General features: G+C 38.0%; 1 protein-coding gene across 1 annotated transcript in view; it reads left to right on the plus strand.

Annotated features, from left to right (window-relative positions):
- The window catches only part of SLC1A3 (solute carrier family 1 member 3), a 65596-nt gene extending 55561 nt beyond the window's left edge, over positions 1-10035 (plus strand). The window contains exons 6-10 of the mRNA XM_027745670.2: positions 456-751; positions 2387-2620; positions 4602-4796; positions 6157-6291; positions 7521-10035. Of these exons, the coding sequence (XP_027601471.1) occupies positions 456-751; positions 2387-2620; positions 4602-4796; positions 6157-6291; positions 7521-7725 (1065 nt within the window). The 3' untranslated portion in view covers positions 7726-10035. The remainder of the gene's footprint in view (positions 1-455; positions 752-2386; positions 2621-4601; positions 4797-6156; positions 6292-7520) is intronic.
- The last annotated feature ends 11390 nt before the right edge of the window (positions 10036-21425 follow it).

The raw sequence follows: 21425 nt of genomic DNA on the forward strand, positions 1-21425 counted from the left end.
TTTGGTCTAATTATTTGAATTATAAATTCAAAAAGATGAACAAATAAAGAAACTCCAGAGGACATGAAAATATTTTAGTTGTGCAAAAAAAGACCCATTTACTTAACAGCTGGAATTTTGTTGTTGGGAAAAATAGCAATTTATAAAAATGCAAACTAAGAATAAATAACTTTGTCACAAAACTCAGGAGCAGGACAAATCTGCATCTTTGACTGAGACATATTTATGAGAAAATGAGTCCTAGTAGCTAAAGGTGAAGTTTTAGCTCTTGAAGTTAATATGGCTTTTGTTACTTTCAGGAAAGCCTGGTCTTCATCACAGTACATTTTACCTAGAAATGTTATGCAAAGAATTCAAATGTCCTACGACTGTAAATGTTAATTTAATTTGTGATTTCATCCTTTGTCTACTGTGATTCACAGAATTTCTGTCTTTCTTTTATTTTGTTTTAACAGTTCAAAACTAACTATGAAAAGAGAAAGTTCAAAGTAGCTATTCCACCCAATGACACATCCACAGTGACTTCCATAATAAGCAATGTGTCAGAAGCAATGGAAGCCCTCACCCGAATGAGAGAGGAAATAGTTCCTGTTCCAGGTTCTGTAAACGGAGTGAATGCCCTTGGCTTGGTGGTTTTCTCAATAAGCTTTGGCCTGGTGATTGGAAGCATGAGGGAGCAAGGTCAGGCACTGAAAGACTTCTTTGATAGCCTTAATGAGGCTATCATGAGATTGGTAGCTCTAATCATGTGGTAAGTGCCTCTTTGATAAATTCCTTTTTAAGTTACTAACAATATTTTTTCATCACAATCAGGCACTGGGTAGCAGGAGTCTGCTTGGCAGAAAGTCAGGCAGTAAGGTGTATCTACCTTGTAGCTTTTTTCACAAGTGAACTCAAGAGCTGTAATGCTCTACATCAGTGGTTTGCCCAAGCACACCAACTCTTTCATAGGGTTTCACTTTCAACATGAGAAAAATCAGGGTCTGTGTCAGAAGTTGCTACACTTGTATCTTATGTCTTCATAAAGGTAACAATCACAGCAGTATACTGTTGAAGTTTCCTTATACCCTGATCTGACTTCATTAAAGGAAACCAACAAACCTCCCCCACAATCTTATTTCTACGTAGCAAGACCTTGCTATCATCGGTTTCCAACACAACTGATTCCCGTAGCTGTGTAGTGGATGTGGATGTCCTTGCATCACAGCTGCACTGCTCACACATATACATACTGTTCCTACTTTCTTTATAGTGTTCACTAAGTAAATAGAACAAATACATTTTCCCTCAAGGTGTGAAATCTTTTCAACAATTAAGATTCATTATTTGCCAGGTAGAAAGTTAATTATGAAAAGAAATTATGTCTTGTTGCCTTCTTTACCACAGAAAGAACCCCAAATCAACTCCAGAAGCCTGTCCAAGAGCACACATGTGTTGCAGTATTGATACAAAACTAAAAATAAGTATATTTGCTCCAGTATCTAAAATTCTGTTCTTCCAGATCACATTTATACAAAACAAAAATCTTTTCTCCTTTACAGCGTGCTTAAAATTACAAAGCAGAGGATGAGCGTTGCTACATCAGATAAATTTCTAAATGGATTTGATGTCTTAAAGAGAAATTGTGATACAGTGGATAGATTTTGTTCTGTGATGTCTTAGTGTGAGAAGACAAGTAGACATTTATAGAAATAAGTCTGTACCAAAAGTATCACTGCAGCAGAATTATGTTGAAGTTTTATGCTCAACACTAGCTCTTTCTTCACCTCTAGCTGTGCTTCCTGATACAGAAAAGCAGTTCATACCTCCTCTGTTGCTGTTGCATAATACAGCCAACCTTTGTCATACAGATGTCTTCATGCTGAAGAATATATTTATTCAGTGCCCTGATGGATGAAATACAGCATGGCCAGAGGCAGCTTGAAATCTTCAGAGGTTATCAGACTTCTGTGTGGGTTCCTTCCCGAACAACATGGGAAACAGCACTGAAATAGAACTGGTGCTTGGCATAGACTGCAACCACACTGGCTGAGCCTTCGTTCACAGAGACAGAACTATAACAGAATTGGCCAAACCAACTTTATTACTCTTGAATTCCAAAGAGAATTCATCTCCCTACATGTCTGTAGGCATGCTATATGTCTTGAAATCCTTACCAGATCTTGAATCCACTGAAGCCCATCAGAAACATTCACTGTTGTGGTTTATTCTGGGTTGAACTGTTGAAAGCTGAAGAGTTAAACTCTTGAACTGCTCCTGCAATGGGAGTATTGTAGCAGTGCAGTTCTACATTCATGCATGCATATAAACACAGTGTGGCTGGGGGAGTGAATTTGCTCAGTAAATTACTTTGTTCAGTGATGCTGATTTGATTTCTTGTTTGCAGGTATGCTCCACTTGGAATTCTCTTCTTGATTGCTGGAAAAATTGTTGAGATGGAAGATATGGGTGTGATCGGTGGCCAGCTCGCCATGTATACTGTGACAGTCATCATCGGTTTGCTAATTCACGCTGTCATTGTCCTACCTCTTCTGTACTTCGTGATCACTCGTAAGAACCCATGGGTATTTATTGGAGGCTTAATCCAGGCATTAGTCACAGCTGTGGGAACATCTTCCAGGTAAACACAATATTTTAAAGCTGTATTTTTATTATGGTATTACTGGTTTGAGGAACAATTTTACGTCACGTTTAGTGAACTCTGTATTCAAGTGTTCACTTGGGTACTGTATTTCAGTTCTACTGCTCTCTGATTCTGACTCAAACTCTTTTTCCTAGAGGTTAAATGAATCTCTTCAGTGATGCAGACTGTATGGCCAGAACCCTTGTGACTTTGATAAGTCTTGGTGTCTGATATTTTTAGGTAGTGTGTGCTGGCTTGCTTGTAGAGGATACACCTGGTAAAGGATTGCATGGCAAAATGGAGCAGTAAACTGGAAAGTTCAGAGGGGATTCTTACTGGCAGCTGACATTCTGTGCTAAAAATCCTGATAACCAATAATGGATATAGAACCTGCAATAGAATTGCCACTTTTGCTCTGTTGGTGAGGTCATAGGTACACCATATGAATTAAAAAAACCTTTTTGCATGTATGATGAAAGGAAACATTACTATAATGAAATGTACATTTCTGTGCCACATGACCTTTCATAAAACACCTTCTATTTTAAAAGATTTTGAAAGTTTCCCCTAAAGACAGGTGTTTTAAGTTAGATATTCTGTAATGCTAAATTCAAGTCCCTGGTGTTTGGTATTATTTTGAACATCTGGAGGAGAAGCAAGTGTGACCATTAATGTAGAATCTGATTTAATTTTGTATCACTGAAAAAGCTTTTGAGGACTAAAAAATTCTGACCGTGTAATGGGAGAGAGGGACAATTACCGATTTCACGTTTGACATTTTGATATCAATCCCTGCAAATCTGGGAATGCCTAAAAGAGAAGTTGATTAAAAATTATTTTAAAAATAAAATAAAACATACACTAGTCAACATAGTTTAAGAGAAAATAAAATAAAACTACAACTTTGGTGGGTAACAGTAATAGTGTTAAGAGGGTATGTTCCAGTTTTTGTTAGACATTCCACCTGGAGTGGAATCTTTCATAGCCCTTCTTTACTTTACTTTTTGTCAGTATTTTATCAATATTGATTGAGTTTTCTAAGACTTGACAGTCTGTTAAGTAGTTAGCAATGAAGATTTCACTTGTGAAAAGATTTCATGTGTGTGACAGTCTTTTCTTTCCCTCTTTATAGAATTTATATGACATATTACCTTCTTTATTTTTGATTCAGTTCTGCAACACTATCTGTTACTTTTGAGTGTCTAGAAGAGACAGAGTAATCTGAATTGTTGTGTCTTGAAAAACTTCTTTACTTTGTTGTGATCAGATGTAGAAATACAAGGCCTGACTTGGTCAGAGTTAACTTTCTCCATAGCTGCTCATATGGCGCCATGTTTTAAGATTTGTGTCCAAATCCACAATGATCCCACACTGATGTTCCAGCTATTGCTAGGGTGTGGAGGCAAGTAAGTGAGTGGCTGTGTGGTGCTTAGCTACCTACTGGTGTTAAACTGTAAGTGGTGAAGTAATGCAACCATTGATCAAAATGCCCTTTCCAGAGGAGTCAGCAAGTAAATAAGAGAAAGAATGCTTTTTACTGAAGGATTGAATAATCTGAAGAATCGAATAATGAATTTGTATAACTTCAAAAAAACCGTGCTTAAGGATGATTCAGTCACAGCTCCACGACATAGAAGTGAGGAGCAGGAATTTTTAAATCGATTCCTCTGCCTAGCAGAAGACTCTTGTAACAAAACACTGAACTTAGGCACATTCAGACGAGGGACTGCATAGAGAATGACAGTTATTAACCATTGGGAAAAGTTTATAAAAGCATTAAGAGAATCTTCACCCTAAATTCAGACTTTTTGTTTAAATTCAGTGCTTAAATTCCAGCCTTTGCATTTGAAAAACAAAAATATTCTGGTAGATCACAAAAAAAATTAAGGCATTTCTTGCAGTCATAATGTGTGACAGTCTTTTCTTTCCCTCTTTATAGAATTTATATGACATATTACCTTCTTTATTTTTGATTCAGTTCTGCAACACTACCTGTTACTTTTAAGTGTCTAGAAGAAATAAATGGAGTGGACAAACGAGTTACAAGATTTGTACTACCAGTTGGTGCTACAATTAACATGGATGGAACTGCTTTATATGAGGCTTTGGCTGCAATTTTCATTGCACAGGTTAACAACTTTGAGCTGAACTTCGGGCAGATTATCACAATCAGGTATGGAAGCCATTATTACTTACATTTCATAGAAGCACCTTTGTGAGGACTTCTTGCTGTTTTATGTGGGATTAGCATCTAGAGCTGAAAACAAGGAACTGCTACAGTAACTGAATACCTGTAATTATTTACATCTTCTGCACAGGAAAGGGCCCCCAGTACATATTTTCCTTTAGATAAGCCTTCAAAAAACTGTAACAGGACACCTGTCACTGCACTCGATGAAGTCGACAAGAAAGTTCTTATTTACTTTCAAGTTTTTCTTTCTAAAGAGCTCATGCAGCTCTTGGGAGCTATATACTTACAATCAGTACCAGGTAATTTATAGAGCATGTACAAAGCTGTAGCATGAAAGCATCACGGTGTTAAAGCTGGGAGAGGTAGTGTTTTCCTAGTCCTGATGGTCTCAGGATACAAGCAGGGGCAAGCTGTGTAAGGAGCAGTAATATAGATAAAAGCAGAGAAGATAGGTATGTTTTCAAGCACACAAGTCATCTTGTTTGAAATAGAACAACAAACAACCCACTGATTAGCACTCAGTGATAACTGATCTGCATTAATTTCGTTAGTTTATCATAGTTTAAGAGAAAAGGGTGACGGGCACATGTGTAGATTAAAGGAATGTCAGCAAAGGGAGAGATGGACTCTGTAGGACAAAGAGACATGTATTTATCACACAGGAAGACAAAGTTCAGTTATAGTGGTTCTCTCTACAGAAACCACCAGTTTATTTCAATACACATTAACATAAGGCAAAACTCTGCCTTCGCACTCTGTGGCAGTAGTTTCACATTCATTAGTACTAGACTGCTCCCTGGCAAACCACCTGACAAAACAAATTCTTCCTAAACCAGGTGTGAACAAGCATATTTCTCCTAAGTCACTAGACTGTATGATTCAGGGTTTCTGGCAGCTTTTCTGATGGCAGAACACCAACTGCTGGAGGACAGAGACTTCACCTGGCATGAAGTTATAGTGAGACGGACAAAGAATAAAAGTTCTTGCCTTAGATCTGCCAGGACAGAATTATCTCCTCAGCTTTCCTTTTACCATGTTTGAGCTTGTGGACTGAGTTTTTTCAGTGGGTTGGGACATGTGGCTATGATGTTTTGTCTGGCCCTTGGCATCTAGTAGGGAATTTAGCACTAAAAAAGTCATGTTGCGAGGTTTCTGGATAAAGGTTTAGTGCAAACACTTTGGATCAAAAGTCACACTCCCCTGCAGCTATGAGGTGTTCAGATAAGGGACTGGGCTCATCTTTATTTACTCCTTGCTTCATATCTGGTTTTAAAGTTTGCCAGATGATAAAGAGAGTTTATTGCGGAAGTCAATTAATTGCTGTTGCCATCTCTCTGCACAGCATCACCGCTACAGCTGCCAGTATTGGGGCTGCAGGCATTCCTCAAGCTGGACTGGTCACCATGGTCATTGTGCTGACATCAGTAGGTCTGCCTACAGATGATATCACTCTTATCATTGCAGTGGACTGGTTCTTGTAAGTATTTTTATGGAGTCATTAAAGGCTTAGACAATATTTAGAAGTGAAATAGCCAGGGACATTCTGACTGTACTGCAATCTTTTTGCTGTGGAAAGCAGTTGGAAACAAGCGTTAAAAAGAGTCACAATTTCTTGCTTTTATGGTATTTTCATAGAGCAGATGGTAAGGGGTATTGCTTAATGATTCCTTTTGCATGCAGAAAGTTTACTTAGAAACCTTTATCATTAGGATAGTAACAGGCACACTGTAATTAAAGAAGCAAAGAATTGCTTTAGCCTATTTTTTGTAGGATGCAATGAAAACCTTTTCTTCAGTCAGAAGCTCAGAACTGAATCAAATCCAACCAACAAATTACAGCCCTTCTGACTGTGTAATCTGGGAAAGGTTCATATGTCTGCCCCATGGACACAGAAATGAAAAATAGTTGTGTAACTCTTTTGTCCAGCCACCACAAAGTATTGCCCCTAAATTTTTCCATTCCTCTATCTGTAGAAGACTGACAGACACCTGTAAGTGTACAAATTCCCTTAGGTCCAGGAACTAAATCAAAGGAAGGTTTCTTCCAATCTCTATCTCACCTAACACCTATTATCCATGGTTTCCAGGGCCTTTTACCCGTCAGTCTCTTCAAGTGATCCCTGAAAGAAGTTACCAGTGTTGTTATCAGAACATAAGGTCTTCAAATGATTATCTAACCACAAGCCCACAGCCTGATATGGGTGGATGCTCATCTACTAATAATGCCAGTCCTCATCAAGCTGTGTCCTACATCTGCTGGGCAGAGCCCTCAAAGGGGGCTGAGTTGTTGTAGTTTAATTTGAGTCATTTCAGCATAATTCCACCCTAAATTGCTCATCATAGTTTATGGTCGCGAGACAAATAACAAGGTAGATTATTATTGGCTTACATGTTCAGAGCATATAAACCCAAACCACTAAAGTCCCAAAATGCCTCCTGGAAGCCATGTGGTCCCTTTGCCATCCTCATCACACGGCTGTTTCTTGCTGTCAGATTACTAAGAGTAGTAATACATTTTGTGACTCCACATCCCAGTATATTTGGTAATTTCTGTAGAAGAAATAATGGCATTAACAGTTCGGGTAAGCGAATATATATATAACAGGTGGCTCATCTAGTAACTGTTTAAAGGCAGTTTTAACAGCTAGTCTGCGTGCTTCCCTGAACAAGTGATGAAATCAAGACTAACTCACTACTTTTTCCTTAGGGATCGTCTCCGTACCACAACAAATGTCTTGGGAGACTCCATTGGAGCAGGAATTGTTGAACATTTATCACGGCATGAGCTGAAGAACAGGGATGCTGAAATGGGTAATTCCGTGATAGAGGAGAATGAAATGAAGAAACCCTACCAGCTGATCTCCCAAGAAAATGAGAATGAGAAACCATTAGATAGTGAAACCAAGATGTAGGGTAGAGAAAACGTGAGTTCAACACTGCAAGTGTGGAAAAGCACACAATTTTCCGGCCGTTTATATCTTGAATTCACCAAGTTCATCTATTCCTTGATTTCTCCCTTTATGCTCGCACTGGAAAGAATTAATGAAATATATTCCAAACTAGCAGTGATCATGGTATATGTTGGCTTCCCACTTAAAAATTAACAGGCAACAACAGTGGTCCTGCTAGACATATGCTAACTGGGGATAAAAAAAGAGATTGTGTATATGTTACTCAGTCCTGTGAATCTTTTTTTTTTTTTTTATGAACTGGAAAGTAAAAACAGATAACAGAGCCTGAAAATGGTTTTATTTTTTTAAATACCTGTTGCAAAATTCCTAACATCTTTAAACACACAATCAGTACTTCTAACTTGATAACTACATCCAGCTAAGTAAATTAACAGGACTTTTACTTTTTTATCTGATTATTTTTCTCTAGTGTTATATTATTGTTCAAATACTAGCAGGACAATAAAAAAGCAGGAGATTAATTGAGGGGATAAAAAGGGGGAAGATATATAAATAAAGAAAAGAAATACCCCCAAATCAGCACTTTTACCAGCTGAGTTGAAATATTTCTGAGAAAGTTATTTTATCTAGACTGTTTTTCACATTAGATTCAGCTGTTCTTTATAAAAATTTAGCCTAGTTGGCTCCCACTGACTCAAACATTTACAATATGCATGTATGTACTTCCAGTCTGGATTTGCTCTTATAATTTAAACATCACAACCCAGCTGAACAATCTATGTGTGGAAGTGTTTGTAGGGGCAAGGCCCTAGTCTGGGACAGAAAATGTGTCTTCACCTCAGTTTGAAAAAAAAATCTACTTAATAAGCAATGATAAGAAGGCAATGCCGGCCTTCTGTAGAAGGTGCAGAAGGGTGAGATGCTCAGATCCTAAATTAGATGGATTCTAAATCTAAATCCCTGAGACTAACTGGAGGTTTTCTGATTGAAATCTCACAAATTCTCCATCATACCACTAATAAATTATAGAGCAATTAACTGGATTTACATTTTTTCATCTGGAGAAGACTCCCTATCTCAGTGTGAAATTTTGAATTCCTAGAGTGTTTATCAGTAGCATCCAAGAAAAAAACCAAACAAACCCTTAGGAAGTAAAACTAATGGGTGCTTTTATACATTTTACTAGGAAAAATATATAAACTGCAAAATAGTAAATACTATAATAAATGTTGAAATTTTAATTAGAAATTATTTTAAAATGCAGTACTGTAGGTTTCCTTCAGGGAGTAGATAAGCAAAGAATGAAAAAAGGGAGACAGTGCATTTGTAATCCTGTGGCTTTTTTGTTCATTTCAAGATTATTCCCTTAAGAAGCACTTTCTAGAAATATAAATTATGTACTTTTTCTTTTTTACCTTGTATTATTAAAGAGATTAAACTGGAAAGTTTTGTAATGCAGTTAGAGTTGGGAGAAAGACAAAGATATTGACAGGCATAATAGTGTTGAGTGATCTGTTTTATTAAAATTGTTGTCTTCTTTCTCCCTCTCCTTATCAAAAAAATTCTGATGATAGAAATGAAGGATTCCCTTGCATTGTCCGAGCTGCCATTCAAAAAATATTGAATATGTTGCTTCTGTCACTAGAAGTCCATAATATGGTATACAAGTAACTAGTGAAAATGTCATCATGCTGGTTGAAGGCAAATCTTTTCCCAGGCAAGACTGGTTTTTAGGACTGAAAACTCCTGTCCATCTTCTCCAGTTAAGTAATCTGAACAATACGAACAAGAACTCTCTAGTGAATGAATTGAGCAGGGTTTAATATAGAGTATTGAGCAGTCAAACCAAGCAAACTCTAAATGAATCTCTGACAGAAAGAAAATATGGGTTTATGGGTTGTTTTTTTTTTTTTTTTTGGCTAACAAAATGCAAATCTAGGATACAGACTGGCATTTTCTGATATATAATTAGAGATATTTTTATATAGATACTGTATTCAGAATGTGTGTATAAACATTAACTGTAGAATTTATGGCATAACACTTTAAATTTTTGTTAAGATTTTGTTTGGAAATACATTGCAAAGACAATGTAAAAGGCTGTCTTTCTATGACATCAGCTGAGAAAAATTAGTTGTGTCACAAAGAATGTGATCTTTTTTTATACTAACGTTGTTTCTTATGGAAATCAGGTATTATAGAAAGATTCCCTTCCCCATTCCCCACTGGTTTTGCATTGATATGCACCCAGAGTGGTTTGAGAAACATTACTTTGTAGATGTATTTTCAATAAAAATAGTTTTACATTACTGCTCTTATTGTGATTTAGAATTTCTTTCAAAGGCTCTGTAATAGAAGCTTTACACAAACTCAAGGCTGAGAAACTCATAGGATGGGATTTCAGGAATTTCAGGCCATTTTATGAAGCAGGACTTTGATATAGCAGGGCTTCCTTACTTTAAATATGCGCTTACAGTTTCGTGATCAAAAATAAAGAAGTAAAGCATGGTAGGGAGGAACACTAAGAATTAAAAGAACCAATGTTTTTCCTACTGAAGTTCATTCAAATTCACATATCGATATCTGCAAAATACTGAAAAAAAATGTATTTACATTTTCAATGATGCAGCAGCTGCAAAATTGCCGGTTCATTTGGGATGCATGTAAATAGATGGTGTAAAGCCCCATTACAGCTTTGTAACATTACAGCCATCCTCAACAATCCACTGTTTTTCTCATGGAAGTGGGTTGTGATGCTGTCAGGGTTCGCTTGGCAACAACTCCAGTTAGCAGTTCTCTTCTAATGGAAGTGACTGTCTCATGAGAAGTTCTGAGAAGGTGTAAAAGGCACGAGCTGAATCACTGCATCTAGAAGGTTCTATTGGTTGGAGAAAATGGAGACAACAGAGAGAAGTCCTGCCTTCTTAAACATATACCAGCAAAACACCAAACAATTTCCTCTCTGAATTTTTCGGTGGTGTTTTAAGTGTAAATACTATATAATGCAAACAGTATTGTTAAAAAAATCAGAGAAGATATGGTGTTCCAAAGCACATGAGCATAATTTTTCCAAATGTTTTTTCTAGTTATCTGTGTGTGTGTTCTCCCAGTACAGTGTCTTTGTGTTTCTAGAACTACTATCATGATGGGGATAGTTAAAGGAAGAGAGTGAGTGTATCACAGAATCATTTAGGTTGGAAAAGACCTCCAAGATCATCAAGTCCAACCTTTGTCTGATCCCACCTTGTCATCTAGACCTTGGCAGTAAGTGTCGTGTCCAGTATTTTCTTGAACACTTACAGGGGTGATGACTCCAACAGCTCCCTGGGCAGCCCATCCAATGCTTGACAACCCCTTCCATGAAGAAACTCGTCTTGATGTCCAACTTGAACCTCCCCTGGTGCAACCTGAGGCCTTTTCCTTTTGTCCTGTCACTTGTTACCTGGGAGAAGAGGCTGACTCCCACTTGGCTACAACCTCCTTTCAGGTAGTTGTAGAGAGTGATAAGGTCTCTCCTGAGCCCCCTTTTTTTCTCTCAGCTAAACACCCCCAGGTCCCTCAGCTGCTCTCCGTACCACTTATCACCTAGACCTTTCCCTGGCTCCGTTGCTCTTCTTGGGACTTGCTCCAGCTCCTCACTTGGAGAAATTACTGGCACAGTGGCCTTGCTTACTCTTCTGTGCCTCCATGCAGAATAAAAATCTCTGGTATCCCATAATTTTTCAGCGGTGTTTTCATTTGGAAGTTGGGGTACAAAACAGCCTTGCCATTCTTAGGCAAGAATTCGTGTCTCTATAACAGTGTGTGGCCAGTTTAAAGCAAAGTGGTCATGCATGTGGAAAATCGACTACTGGCACAGCAAAGTATTTCTGTGTTCCCTTCTGAAGGATTGAATTTGCACAAGTGACATTTGTGTTCCAGTGCAGGCACAACTGACAGGAAATTTAAGGAACTGTATTTCAACTAACCTTTGGGTTTTTTTAATAAAGTTACAGTGGAAATGGTACAGAACTTATCTTGCTTCTACTGTGAACACCAGTGTCCTAGTTGTTGGTAACAAGTGTGTCATCATCTAGGCTCTAGTGGGATAGCCATTTCCCAGAACGGGATAAAAAATCTGAGATGAACTGATAGATCACCACCTGTCTGGATTTCCTTTTTTCTGAAGAGATCAGTTTATCCTGGAAGCACAGAATAAGATGGAGAAAGACTTTTACACCCCTGTGCAAAACAGAAAACTCAGACTGGCAACATCAGTGAGGCAGCAAGATTCCTTCTGATAATAGAGAGCAGTAGTCAGATGATACAATCCTGCATGATGAGCCCTTTCTGTCTTCTCCCCTCTGGCTCCTTAGATGTCTCTAAGGTACCCAGAGGTATCTAAAATTCCAAAATTCTAAGATAAGAGCACCTGCATCTCTAACCAAAGTTTTTCTTTAACATGCCTCATTACACAACTAGGACTGCACAAATAATTGATTTTTCACTTCAGTGAGAGAACTGAAAAACTTGGGAGAATAATTCTTCCAGGGCATCATCAAAACAATTTTTTATTGCTTAAAAAAAAAAGGTATTTTTCAAGTATAATGACATGTTTCATTCTCCACTTCTTGAAACTTCGCATCTCACTTCTTGATTGCTTTTCCTCTATTTTAAATTAAAACAAACTGAGATGCAAAATGAACTGAACTTGAAAATAAGACATTGAATCATTTTGCTAGGAAAAATGTCAAAATGAAATATTCTAACTTTTCTATAATATCTCCTCACTTTAAAGTCAATTGTATTTATAGAAGTTGGCACAGCTTCACAAGTACTTGCCTCAAAAACTGCATTTTTCAGCAGTATATTTTTGTATTAATACTTTTTCTTTGTTCTTTACAACTTCCTTTCTTTAAATATTGCACATTTTTCTAGTTTTCCTGATTAATCAGATTTTTTCTTAGTTGGACTGCTGGCTTTTTAAGAGCTTTTTAAAACTCTTGATACTGGATAAAAATGATAAAACCCCAAATCTCTTCTGATAGTTGTCCACTATTATTACTTTGACTCCTAAAGTTGTATTCATTTTCTGCATCATGTTTTTTTTTGATGCCTTAAGCAGTTTCCTATTTTCAGCAGTCCCATGTACCTCCATCCCTCTATCCCACTAGCTCTCTTGGCTTTTCTCCTTATTTTTACAGCTGCTCCTGAAAGAACCCTACTGCAGCAGGTCTTCACATACCCCAGTACAGGTCTCAGGAGTATTCTTGGTCTTCAACATGACTAAGCCTTTTTGAGTTCTGGTTCCCAACCAATAAAATGGGGACAATAGCACCAGGGTTTCTAGAGAAATTAGGATTGTGGAGAGCCTGTACAACGGGGCTGACACGCACACCTGAACCACATCTCAGGCATCTCTCAAACCCTGAGGATTTGCCCCTAGTGCATAGCACTTTTGTCCTTCTATCTCCTGTGCTCTAGATACTTAGGGTATATTTAAGAATGTGTGCTACCCTCTCTTCAAAACAGAAATTAAATGAATTTATTCATCATAATAGTACACAAAAACAGGCCAAATCATGTAGCGCTTGCTGGCTTCTTTCACTGGTAAAACTCCCACGAACAGCAAAGTGAGGAGGATAAAATAAAGATCTGACTTGGATTTCAAGCACAGAGAATAAACTACATTGCAAATATATTCAGAATAACGTTAGTACTGGTGGCAGATGGTGACTGTCCTTTGAGCTGGTGCCACACAAACCTCCCTTCACAGATCTTCCGGTTCACCTTGCTCATGACCTGCAGTCCCTCTCCCATTTGAATCCCGCTCCTCTCCCAGGCAGCAGTTCCTGGCCATGCCAAATTGCCTGGTGTTTTTGTGATATGCACAAATGGGGACTGGGATGAGACCACCCAACTTGCTTTCATTTACAGGCTAAGCCAGGATGTAAGGTTGAGTCTCCAGAAGAAAAAGCCGACAGTACTAACCCACTGTGCCACTTAGCTTCCACAGTGCAAAGGAGCTATTCAGCTGCTGCCAGCGCTTCATTTTCAGATGTACTGTGGCTCTGTAACAATCAGCCTCCTAAAAACTGCAGTGTTTCCCAGAAATGACTGCCAAAATTTTTTGTCCATTGGATTACGCTGCCATCGTGTGGCAGCTGTTTTTCTACAAGTAACATTTTGCATCCAATTAAAAAAATTAGGTTAAATCCTCTGATGAACAATTGAGCACAATGTTTAATGTTTTCTTCAGCTGCAGAATGTTGTTATTATAATAATTCTATTTATTCGCATAAAGAATATATTAATTTATCTTTAAGGTACTGTCTTTAAGATGTTCAGCTGTGAACACTGTTGTACTGATTCTTTCGTGCTTCTGTTCATTTGTCTGTGTTTTATCTGAGCATCTCTCAGGCAAAATGAAAGTGTCTTGGAGAAAATGTGTGCCACAGTTCCCAAGGTATTCTTTTATATACTCTGCGAATAGTGATGTATGGGCTATTTTGCTAACACTAATTGCTGAGAGAGCAGGGTCTCACCAGGAGTGATGTCTCTTCCAGTCTCAGTTGTTTCTCTCTGGTAATCTGATGTGCCCCAAGGTTCTGTGAAAACGCTAGATTTGCGCGTGTGGAATCTGTACTTGCCAAACTGTTTCTGTGGATGCATACAGACTGTACCTTGATACGATGCATGTCAAAATGGTGAAGAGCAGCTGAGGGAGCCGGGGGTGTTTAGTTTGGAGCAAAGGAGGCTCAGGGGAGGCCTTATCATTCTCTATAACTACCTGAAAGGAGGTTGTAGCTCCCTTCTCCCGTGTAACAAATGACAGAACAAGATGAAATTACCTCAAGTTGCTCTAGGGGAGGCTTAGATTGGATACTAGGGGAAAATTATTCATGGAAAGGGTTGTCAAGCACTAGAACGGCCTGCCAGGGAACTGTGAGAGTCAGCACTCCTGGAGGTTTTTAGAGCTGTGTAGATGTGGCACTTGCGGACATGGTTTAGTGGTGGACTTGGCAGTGCTGGGTTAATGGTTGGACTCAATTATTTTAGAGGTCTTTTCCAACCTAAATATTTGTATGATTCTATGAAGCAAATGCTGTGGCATCTGGCCAGGGCCTGAGCTGTTCCTTTTCAAACCAGCAGTGCTGCCAACACTTGTAGTACTGAATATTGTATTGCAAACTCCTTGAGACAGAACTGGGAGAATTTTACACTATCTTTAAATCCATTTCCAGCCTCATCAATGTGTAAAAACATGATGTGACATAAAGGACTAGAAAGCAAAGAAAAAGAGATGAAAATTTTTAGTTTTAAATCAATCTTATAAGGTTCTGATTCATGATTTTGAATATTAGACATCTGTAATACTGCATCCTACGTCTCTAATACTGAATCCCACTAAAATAACATTCCTCAAAAGTTACTCCAGCAAATACTGACCTTCCTGTCAATTACTATCTTTGTTGAACAACAATAGGTCTTTGACAGTTCAGCAGCAATCAAACCACCATGAAACTCCATCACTATCAAAAAGTTCACCATCTGCTAAAAATATAAAGAGTGTTAAAATCATAAATATAATTCCAGGAGCATGGACTGGACTTTGTTTACTGCCAACACAAAGCAGCTCTTCTGTTTCAGTAATCAATAAAATACAATCAAGCTTTGCTTGTTCCTTCTTTCCTTTCAATTCATTACTTCTCACAATATACTTTAATCTGGTGGGTAAAGCATTCTCCAGATATAAGCTCAGCTGTGAAACAAGAGAGAGAGAACTGGAAGGGTAGGAGGGTGCAGGGTAGATATTGGGAACTACAGAGTGGCAATTCTGACTTCTGCCATGGTAACGAGATACAAGCACAAACCCACTCAGGACATGGGCAAACACAGGAGAATACTGCTAATGAGCTGATATGATTTAAACAAAGGGAAAATCTGCCCCAGAGACCTGCTGGAGCTCTTTAAGTGCAGTAGTAAGGAGTACTAGTTGCACTAGATATCTGGATTTTCAGAAAGCCATGGATAATGACCTACACCTATTAACCTAGAGGTTAATAGAGAAAATAAGATGCCATGGACTGAGGGTAGGTCCTTAATGGATTTAAAGCCTGTTACAAGGTAAGAAACAACATAGTAGGGTTTAATGTTTCTCAGTAATAAGAAATGTCCAAAATAAGCCCACATGGAAAATGATTTAGAGACTAATTTTATTGAACACCTTTATTAATTCCTTAGAGAAGAAAGTTTGCAGTGAAATCTCTTTAAGTGTGCAAATAACATTATGCTCTTTAAGATATTTAAATACCTTGACAATGGCATCAGATTCCAGAAGGATCTCACAAAACTGAATGGGTGAAAGGTTCCCTTTAGATAAATACAATGTAGTATGTAGAATCTAAATGGCAACTACATAGTGCTGAACTCAAAACTGGTACTTATGAACTGAGGAAAGGATCTTAAGAGTTGCTGCTGTTTCCTGACATCACTGGATCAATGCATTGGCCAAAAAAGGCAACAAGATGCTGAGAGTCAGAACAAGGAGAACCAAGGACATAATTTTGCTTCTAATTAAAGACCTAGGTGCAGCCATACCTCAAACCCTGTAGGATGTTTGAAGGAGGATGTACAGGAATTAAGAGAGGTATGCAGAAATGAACATGAAATAATCACAAGAGGTGATGCAAAAAGGCTGTGACTCCTTAACTGCAGAGATTGTATGATGAAAAGTAACAAAAACAAGAAGGCAATGGGTAAGGCAAATGTAAAACTGCTATTCACCATATCCAACACCACCAGTCACAGAGGTGATGACACTATTGGGAGAATACTTTAAAACAGAGAGTTTAAACTAGTTAAGGAGTACAGCATTACAAAGTGGATAGTGAGCGCTGAAACTAGATTGTCACAGGACGTGCAGACAGACAGTATCAAAGTGGAGGCAACAGTATCAACAGGTTCAAAAGGAGATTATAAAGGTTCAAGAACAGGCAAATCCTCCAGCACCCTTAATACAAATACTCTGAAATTTACAGAGGTCACACAGAGAAGAGGCCAGCTCCATTGCTTTCACTAAACTGTGTCTCCACAGCAGGGCAGTGAGAAAATACTGGTTTTAACAGAATATTGGTCTGACCTAGTAGATTTTACATTTAGGCAACACAACATGACTCATTCTGTTATCTGCTAATAAGTATCCTATGGCACCAGTAATTCCTTCTGTGACCTTCCTCTTCACTGACACATGCCTTCAAGTTATGTCTCTTGCATGAAGTGGTCACCCTGGAGCTGCAAACTGATGGTTAATATCTTTCAGGAAGAACTGCTTTCTGTCTTCCCACTTGTGTGTGTGCTTATGTGTATGATATGCTACCTTCCTTAATTTCAGAAAATCCAGCCAGTGGAGCAGCCTGGTAAGTGCCAACACACCATTATACAGCTGTGCTCTGCTTTTCCAGCGAATCCATTCATGCAAATTTCCGAGTCTGAAGCACAGAGACTTCAGCTCATCTACTCATTCTTTCCCAAAATGCTGCTTTTATTATTCTGATGTTTCTGCCACTTTATGCAACATTCTCTTAAAGAACTTGGGAAATTATTGGAACTGTGGAAAAAAACCCCAGAAACCAGCCTTTGTTTCAGATTCATTCCACTCCTTTGGTTGGAGAGAACAACAATAGATAAAGAAAGACAGCAACTTTATGAAATAATTAATCATCTGTTAATGAAAGCACTGTCAGCACCAATCACTGAAGAGCTTCATTTAAAATGTTTTTAACAGAAAGTATTTTAATTTTTATTTTAATTTAAAAATTATTATTATTTTTCTACACAAATTATTATTATTTAAATGTTATGCAAATGTTTTATGGATTGTCATCTTTGGATAGCAAATCTTTGAAAGCATTTCATTAGAAGCTTGTTACTTAGAAAACCTAGCAGTGAGATAATTAGAAATAGCATACTATGAAGTTGATAAGCTTTCCTGCTCTCTCCTGCAAGATATTGAGCTTTTTAAAGTTTTTATTTTGTTGAAAAATACTTCTGAAAGTAAATATGTTGAAGGTTTGTATCATATGGCAAATCAGACTTATGAGTTGATTTTGAACCCCTCTAGCACATTTATTGAGGAGAGTGTATAATACATACAAGTGCTATAAAATCTTCTAAATCCTTAAGATCCAGATATAGTGTGATATTTCTATTCTAACCAGCAGGCCAAGTGTGTGGGAGTACGAGACTTGTGATTTCCTCCCCTTAGGGTTGTACATAGTTTAACCCAATCACAAGGACATTGGCCCTATCAGCTAAGATTCAGCTGACATCACAGAATGAAGCACACATTTATAACAAAGTGCTAAGGATAGCATTCATTTGACTTTCATCCCTTTTCATCTCTCCTCCTTTACTCGGTGTTCCCTCCTGCCTCTTGCTCTCTGGAGCCAGGACTGGTGGGGTTTCAACACCTGTGTGCGTTGCCTGTTAAGCAAGAGAGCTCCTTGAAGTCCCTCTCAGAGAGTGTGCAGTGAGCCTCGAAACTGGCGGAGGCAAGAAGCAGCTAAACCAAGAATTTGTTAGCTTCTAGAAGCTAGAGATTTTGCATCCATAAGCTGCGCTAAATCAATGAGGTTTAAAGTCCTTTCAGCAGGGTGCTTTTGTCCAGATGCACTACACAGAGAAGTGCAGAGAAAGCTTGAGCAATAGATGTGACTTACAGGACTGAAGATAAAGCAACTCCAAGGACTGGGATCTTGTTTCCTCATCTCTTCCTCAAGTGGATTCATAGTTTATGCAGTAATTCCTTATCAGGATATAATTCACCCTGAATCAGGTAGGGTGAAATATTCGTTCTTCCTGACACCTAGTGGTCCTAAGCAGAAATATTTTGAGCAATTCTGAAGAACTTTTTCCTCAGCTTTCCCATTTGGATAGTGTACAATCAGCCTGCATATAATGTGAAAATTTACTGATTTGGATGGAGGGTCTGTGACCTTTTCTAGAATTTTCCCCTGAAAATTATTTAAATTAGCATTTTGATCTTTCACCTTTCAGGTGAAGCAAAAAAATTAAATAGAAGTATAGAGATGTCAATCAATTTTCAAGAGAATCACTTGCCATGGATATTTCCCATTTACACAAGCATGTTGTGGAAGAAGAACAGCTTTTATGCATGAAAATATACAAGCTTTTATACCACGAAAATAATGGTACTATGCTACACAATCATCCCATTTTTAAAAGTACTAAAAATACAGATTTTCTAAAATAACTGTGTTTACTTTAGACATGGCACTCAGTACAAGCAATATGTGAAAATTTATCTTGGATTTTATGTATCTTAATTGCCACTTTTTATTATTCTGATTTAAGGAATTAATATCTCTTTCAACCACAATTTTCAAAACAAACCTAAGGACTACCAATATCAAAAAAGTCCAAACCCTGCAAGAATGGATAAATAGAAAATTGTTGTGGGGTTTTTTTTTTTCCAATGGGCTGAATAACAATTCCTCACTGCTCATCTTTGGCCACATCAGTTCAAAAACTATGCAATGGCAAAAAAGCATTTCAAGAAAGTCAAGAGTCCCTCAAGGGCAGAGAGACCCTGCAGAGAGATCTTGACAAATTAGAGAGATGGGCAATCACCAACCATATGAAGTTTAACAAGGGCCAGATTCTACACCTGGGATGAGGCAACTCTGGTTGTGCATATAGACTTTACATCTTTCTGGGATTTCTCCAGTTTATTTAATAATGTTTACACTACTATGAATTTGAATTTATTTATTACAATTTACAGTACAATTTCCCTGCAATCAGGTAATTCCTGTTTCAAGCATGAATGAAATATGGTAACTGGTACATTGAGTATTGTTGTGCAAAAAGTACACAGGGACACATGTCCCTGTACAAACAGTTATACACAAGGTGTGCCTCAGTATGATAACCAGTGGAGCAAATGTTTCAGTGTGTATTGGTCAAATACATACATCTGCTCTCCATCTGAAGTATTTAATTTTTTCTTCTCCTCTACATGTCAGAAACCCTGATCCTGCAAACTTAAAAATTTAAGTCTATTCAATCACTCCAGAGTCTATGCCTGCTGTTTTTGATTACTACTTGAAAAGAGTTATTATTAACACCACACAAATCTACATTTTGTAGACAGTGCCTAAGACAGCTAATACACTCGTTACATTTATGAACAGTACAAAATTTCTACTAGCTTCTACAGTATTCAACACTATTCAAAGAATATTCAGATAAGATTTCACTTGATATGTAACTTTCCACTTAGCATTAACATCTTAATATCTACCTTCCCTGTGAGTCCTCCACTAAGTACGTCCATATTTATTCTTATTTATGCTTTACTCCTGTCTTCCCTTCTAGGAAGCAAGTAGTTAAAATTCAATTTGAAATACCAGTCCCAGAAGTTTCACTTACCTCAGTAATTACTGCTTAGGGAAAGGGAAAAAAAACCCAACCCAAACCCCAAGTCCCCAAATCCCCATGGTTTGCTGATAGTTCTTCTTTGCAGCTGACATTTTATTTACTGATATATTTTAATTCAAGCATGAAAAATTAGTCAGATACCAATAACTCTGTTATCCAGTGGCTGACAAAGGAAATGCTGGAACAATTAAATGACACATTGGAGCAGGCTCATTAAACAAAATTGCCACCATTTTACTAGCAGCAGCATCTTCATTAAAACTGGTTTTGGTATCACACAAAGGGAGAAAAAGCAAAGAGAGGGGGGCTGGGAAAGTGAGAAAGAGAATGCAGTAATACTTCACAGGACATTTTCCATCATAGGAAAGAACATGATATGAAACAATATTTATTTTCTGTTGGAGTGTCAGTGCCAGCAGTGGACTATGTTGAGTTCCCCTCACATGATCAGGGACCTTGTCAATTCACATCTGAATGACTTTATAAGGGAAATAAATCATCTTGATTCAGCAACAGATTAACTCCTGTGAAGTGCTGAGGGGACAATAGGATATTGTGCTCTGACTTACACAGGCTTACAGGTGTTCATGTAGGATCTCCCTGTAAGTCTCTGAAGGCCACAGGAACTAGAAAACTGCTCATCATAAGGCATTTACCTAAACACATCAGCAAACCTGGAAGGAATGTGGCCAGATACAGCCCCTGTGTCAGATGCTCCAGCATTCTTTCTTAGGCTGGCATAGTGAGCTCAGTGTTCTGCACAGATCCTAGGATTTTCAATGAAACTTTTACTATCTTCTTGAGCAGTAAGTAACTAGCTATTTGAACAGGTTGATTGCTCATTTCACAGCTCTTCGGTTTTCCTGATTGAAGTAAGTGGTATTTGTAACAGGAGAGATCAGGTGAGGAAGATTTCTCTAGGCTAAGTATATACCCTGTCTGAATCTGCAAGCAGATGTCTTGAAATAACTAGATTCCCTTGGGGAATCCATTTCTGCCAGAAACAGCAAATTTGCCTTTGTGAGTCTTTCAAGCTCACTCAGGTAAATGTCTTGCTGTCTTCTTAGGTTGTTGTGTCCAAGTCATGTTTACAGTCACAGTTCCCCCACAGTGAAGTCCTTCCACTGCACCTCTTACTGGTCTGTGAAAATCCAGCTTCTGGCACAAGCTGCTTTATCACTTTCATATCATCTGATGTGGGAATTGGATGCTACAAAGCAACCACACCCCTCCCTTTCCGGTCCATACAGGATTCATGC

Source organism: Pipra filicauda, unplaced genomic scaffold (genome assembly GCF_003945595.2).
Source record: "Pipra filicauda isolate LSUMZ 115617 unplaced genomic scaffold, ASM394559v2 scaffold86_size2582843_pilon, whole genome shotgun sequence".
NCBI lineage: Eukaryota > Metazoa > Chordata > Aves > Passeriformes > Pipridae > Pipra > Pipra filicauda.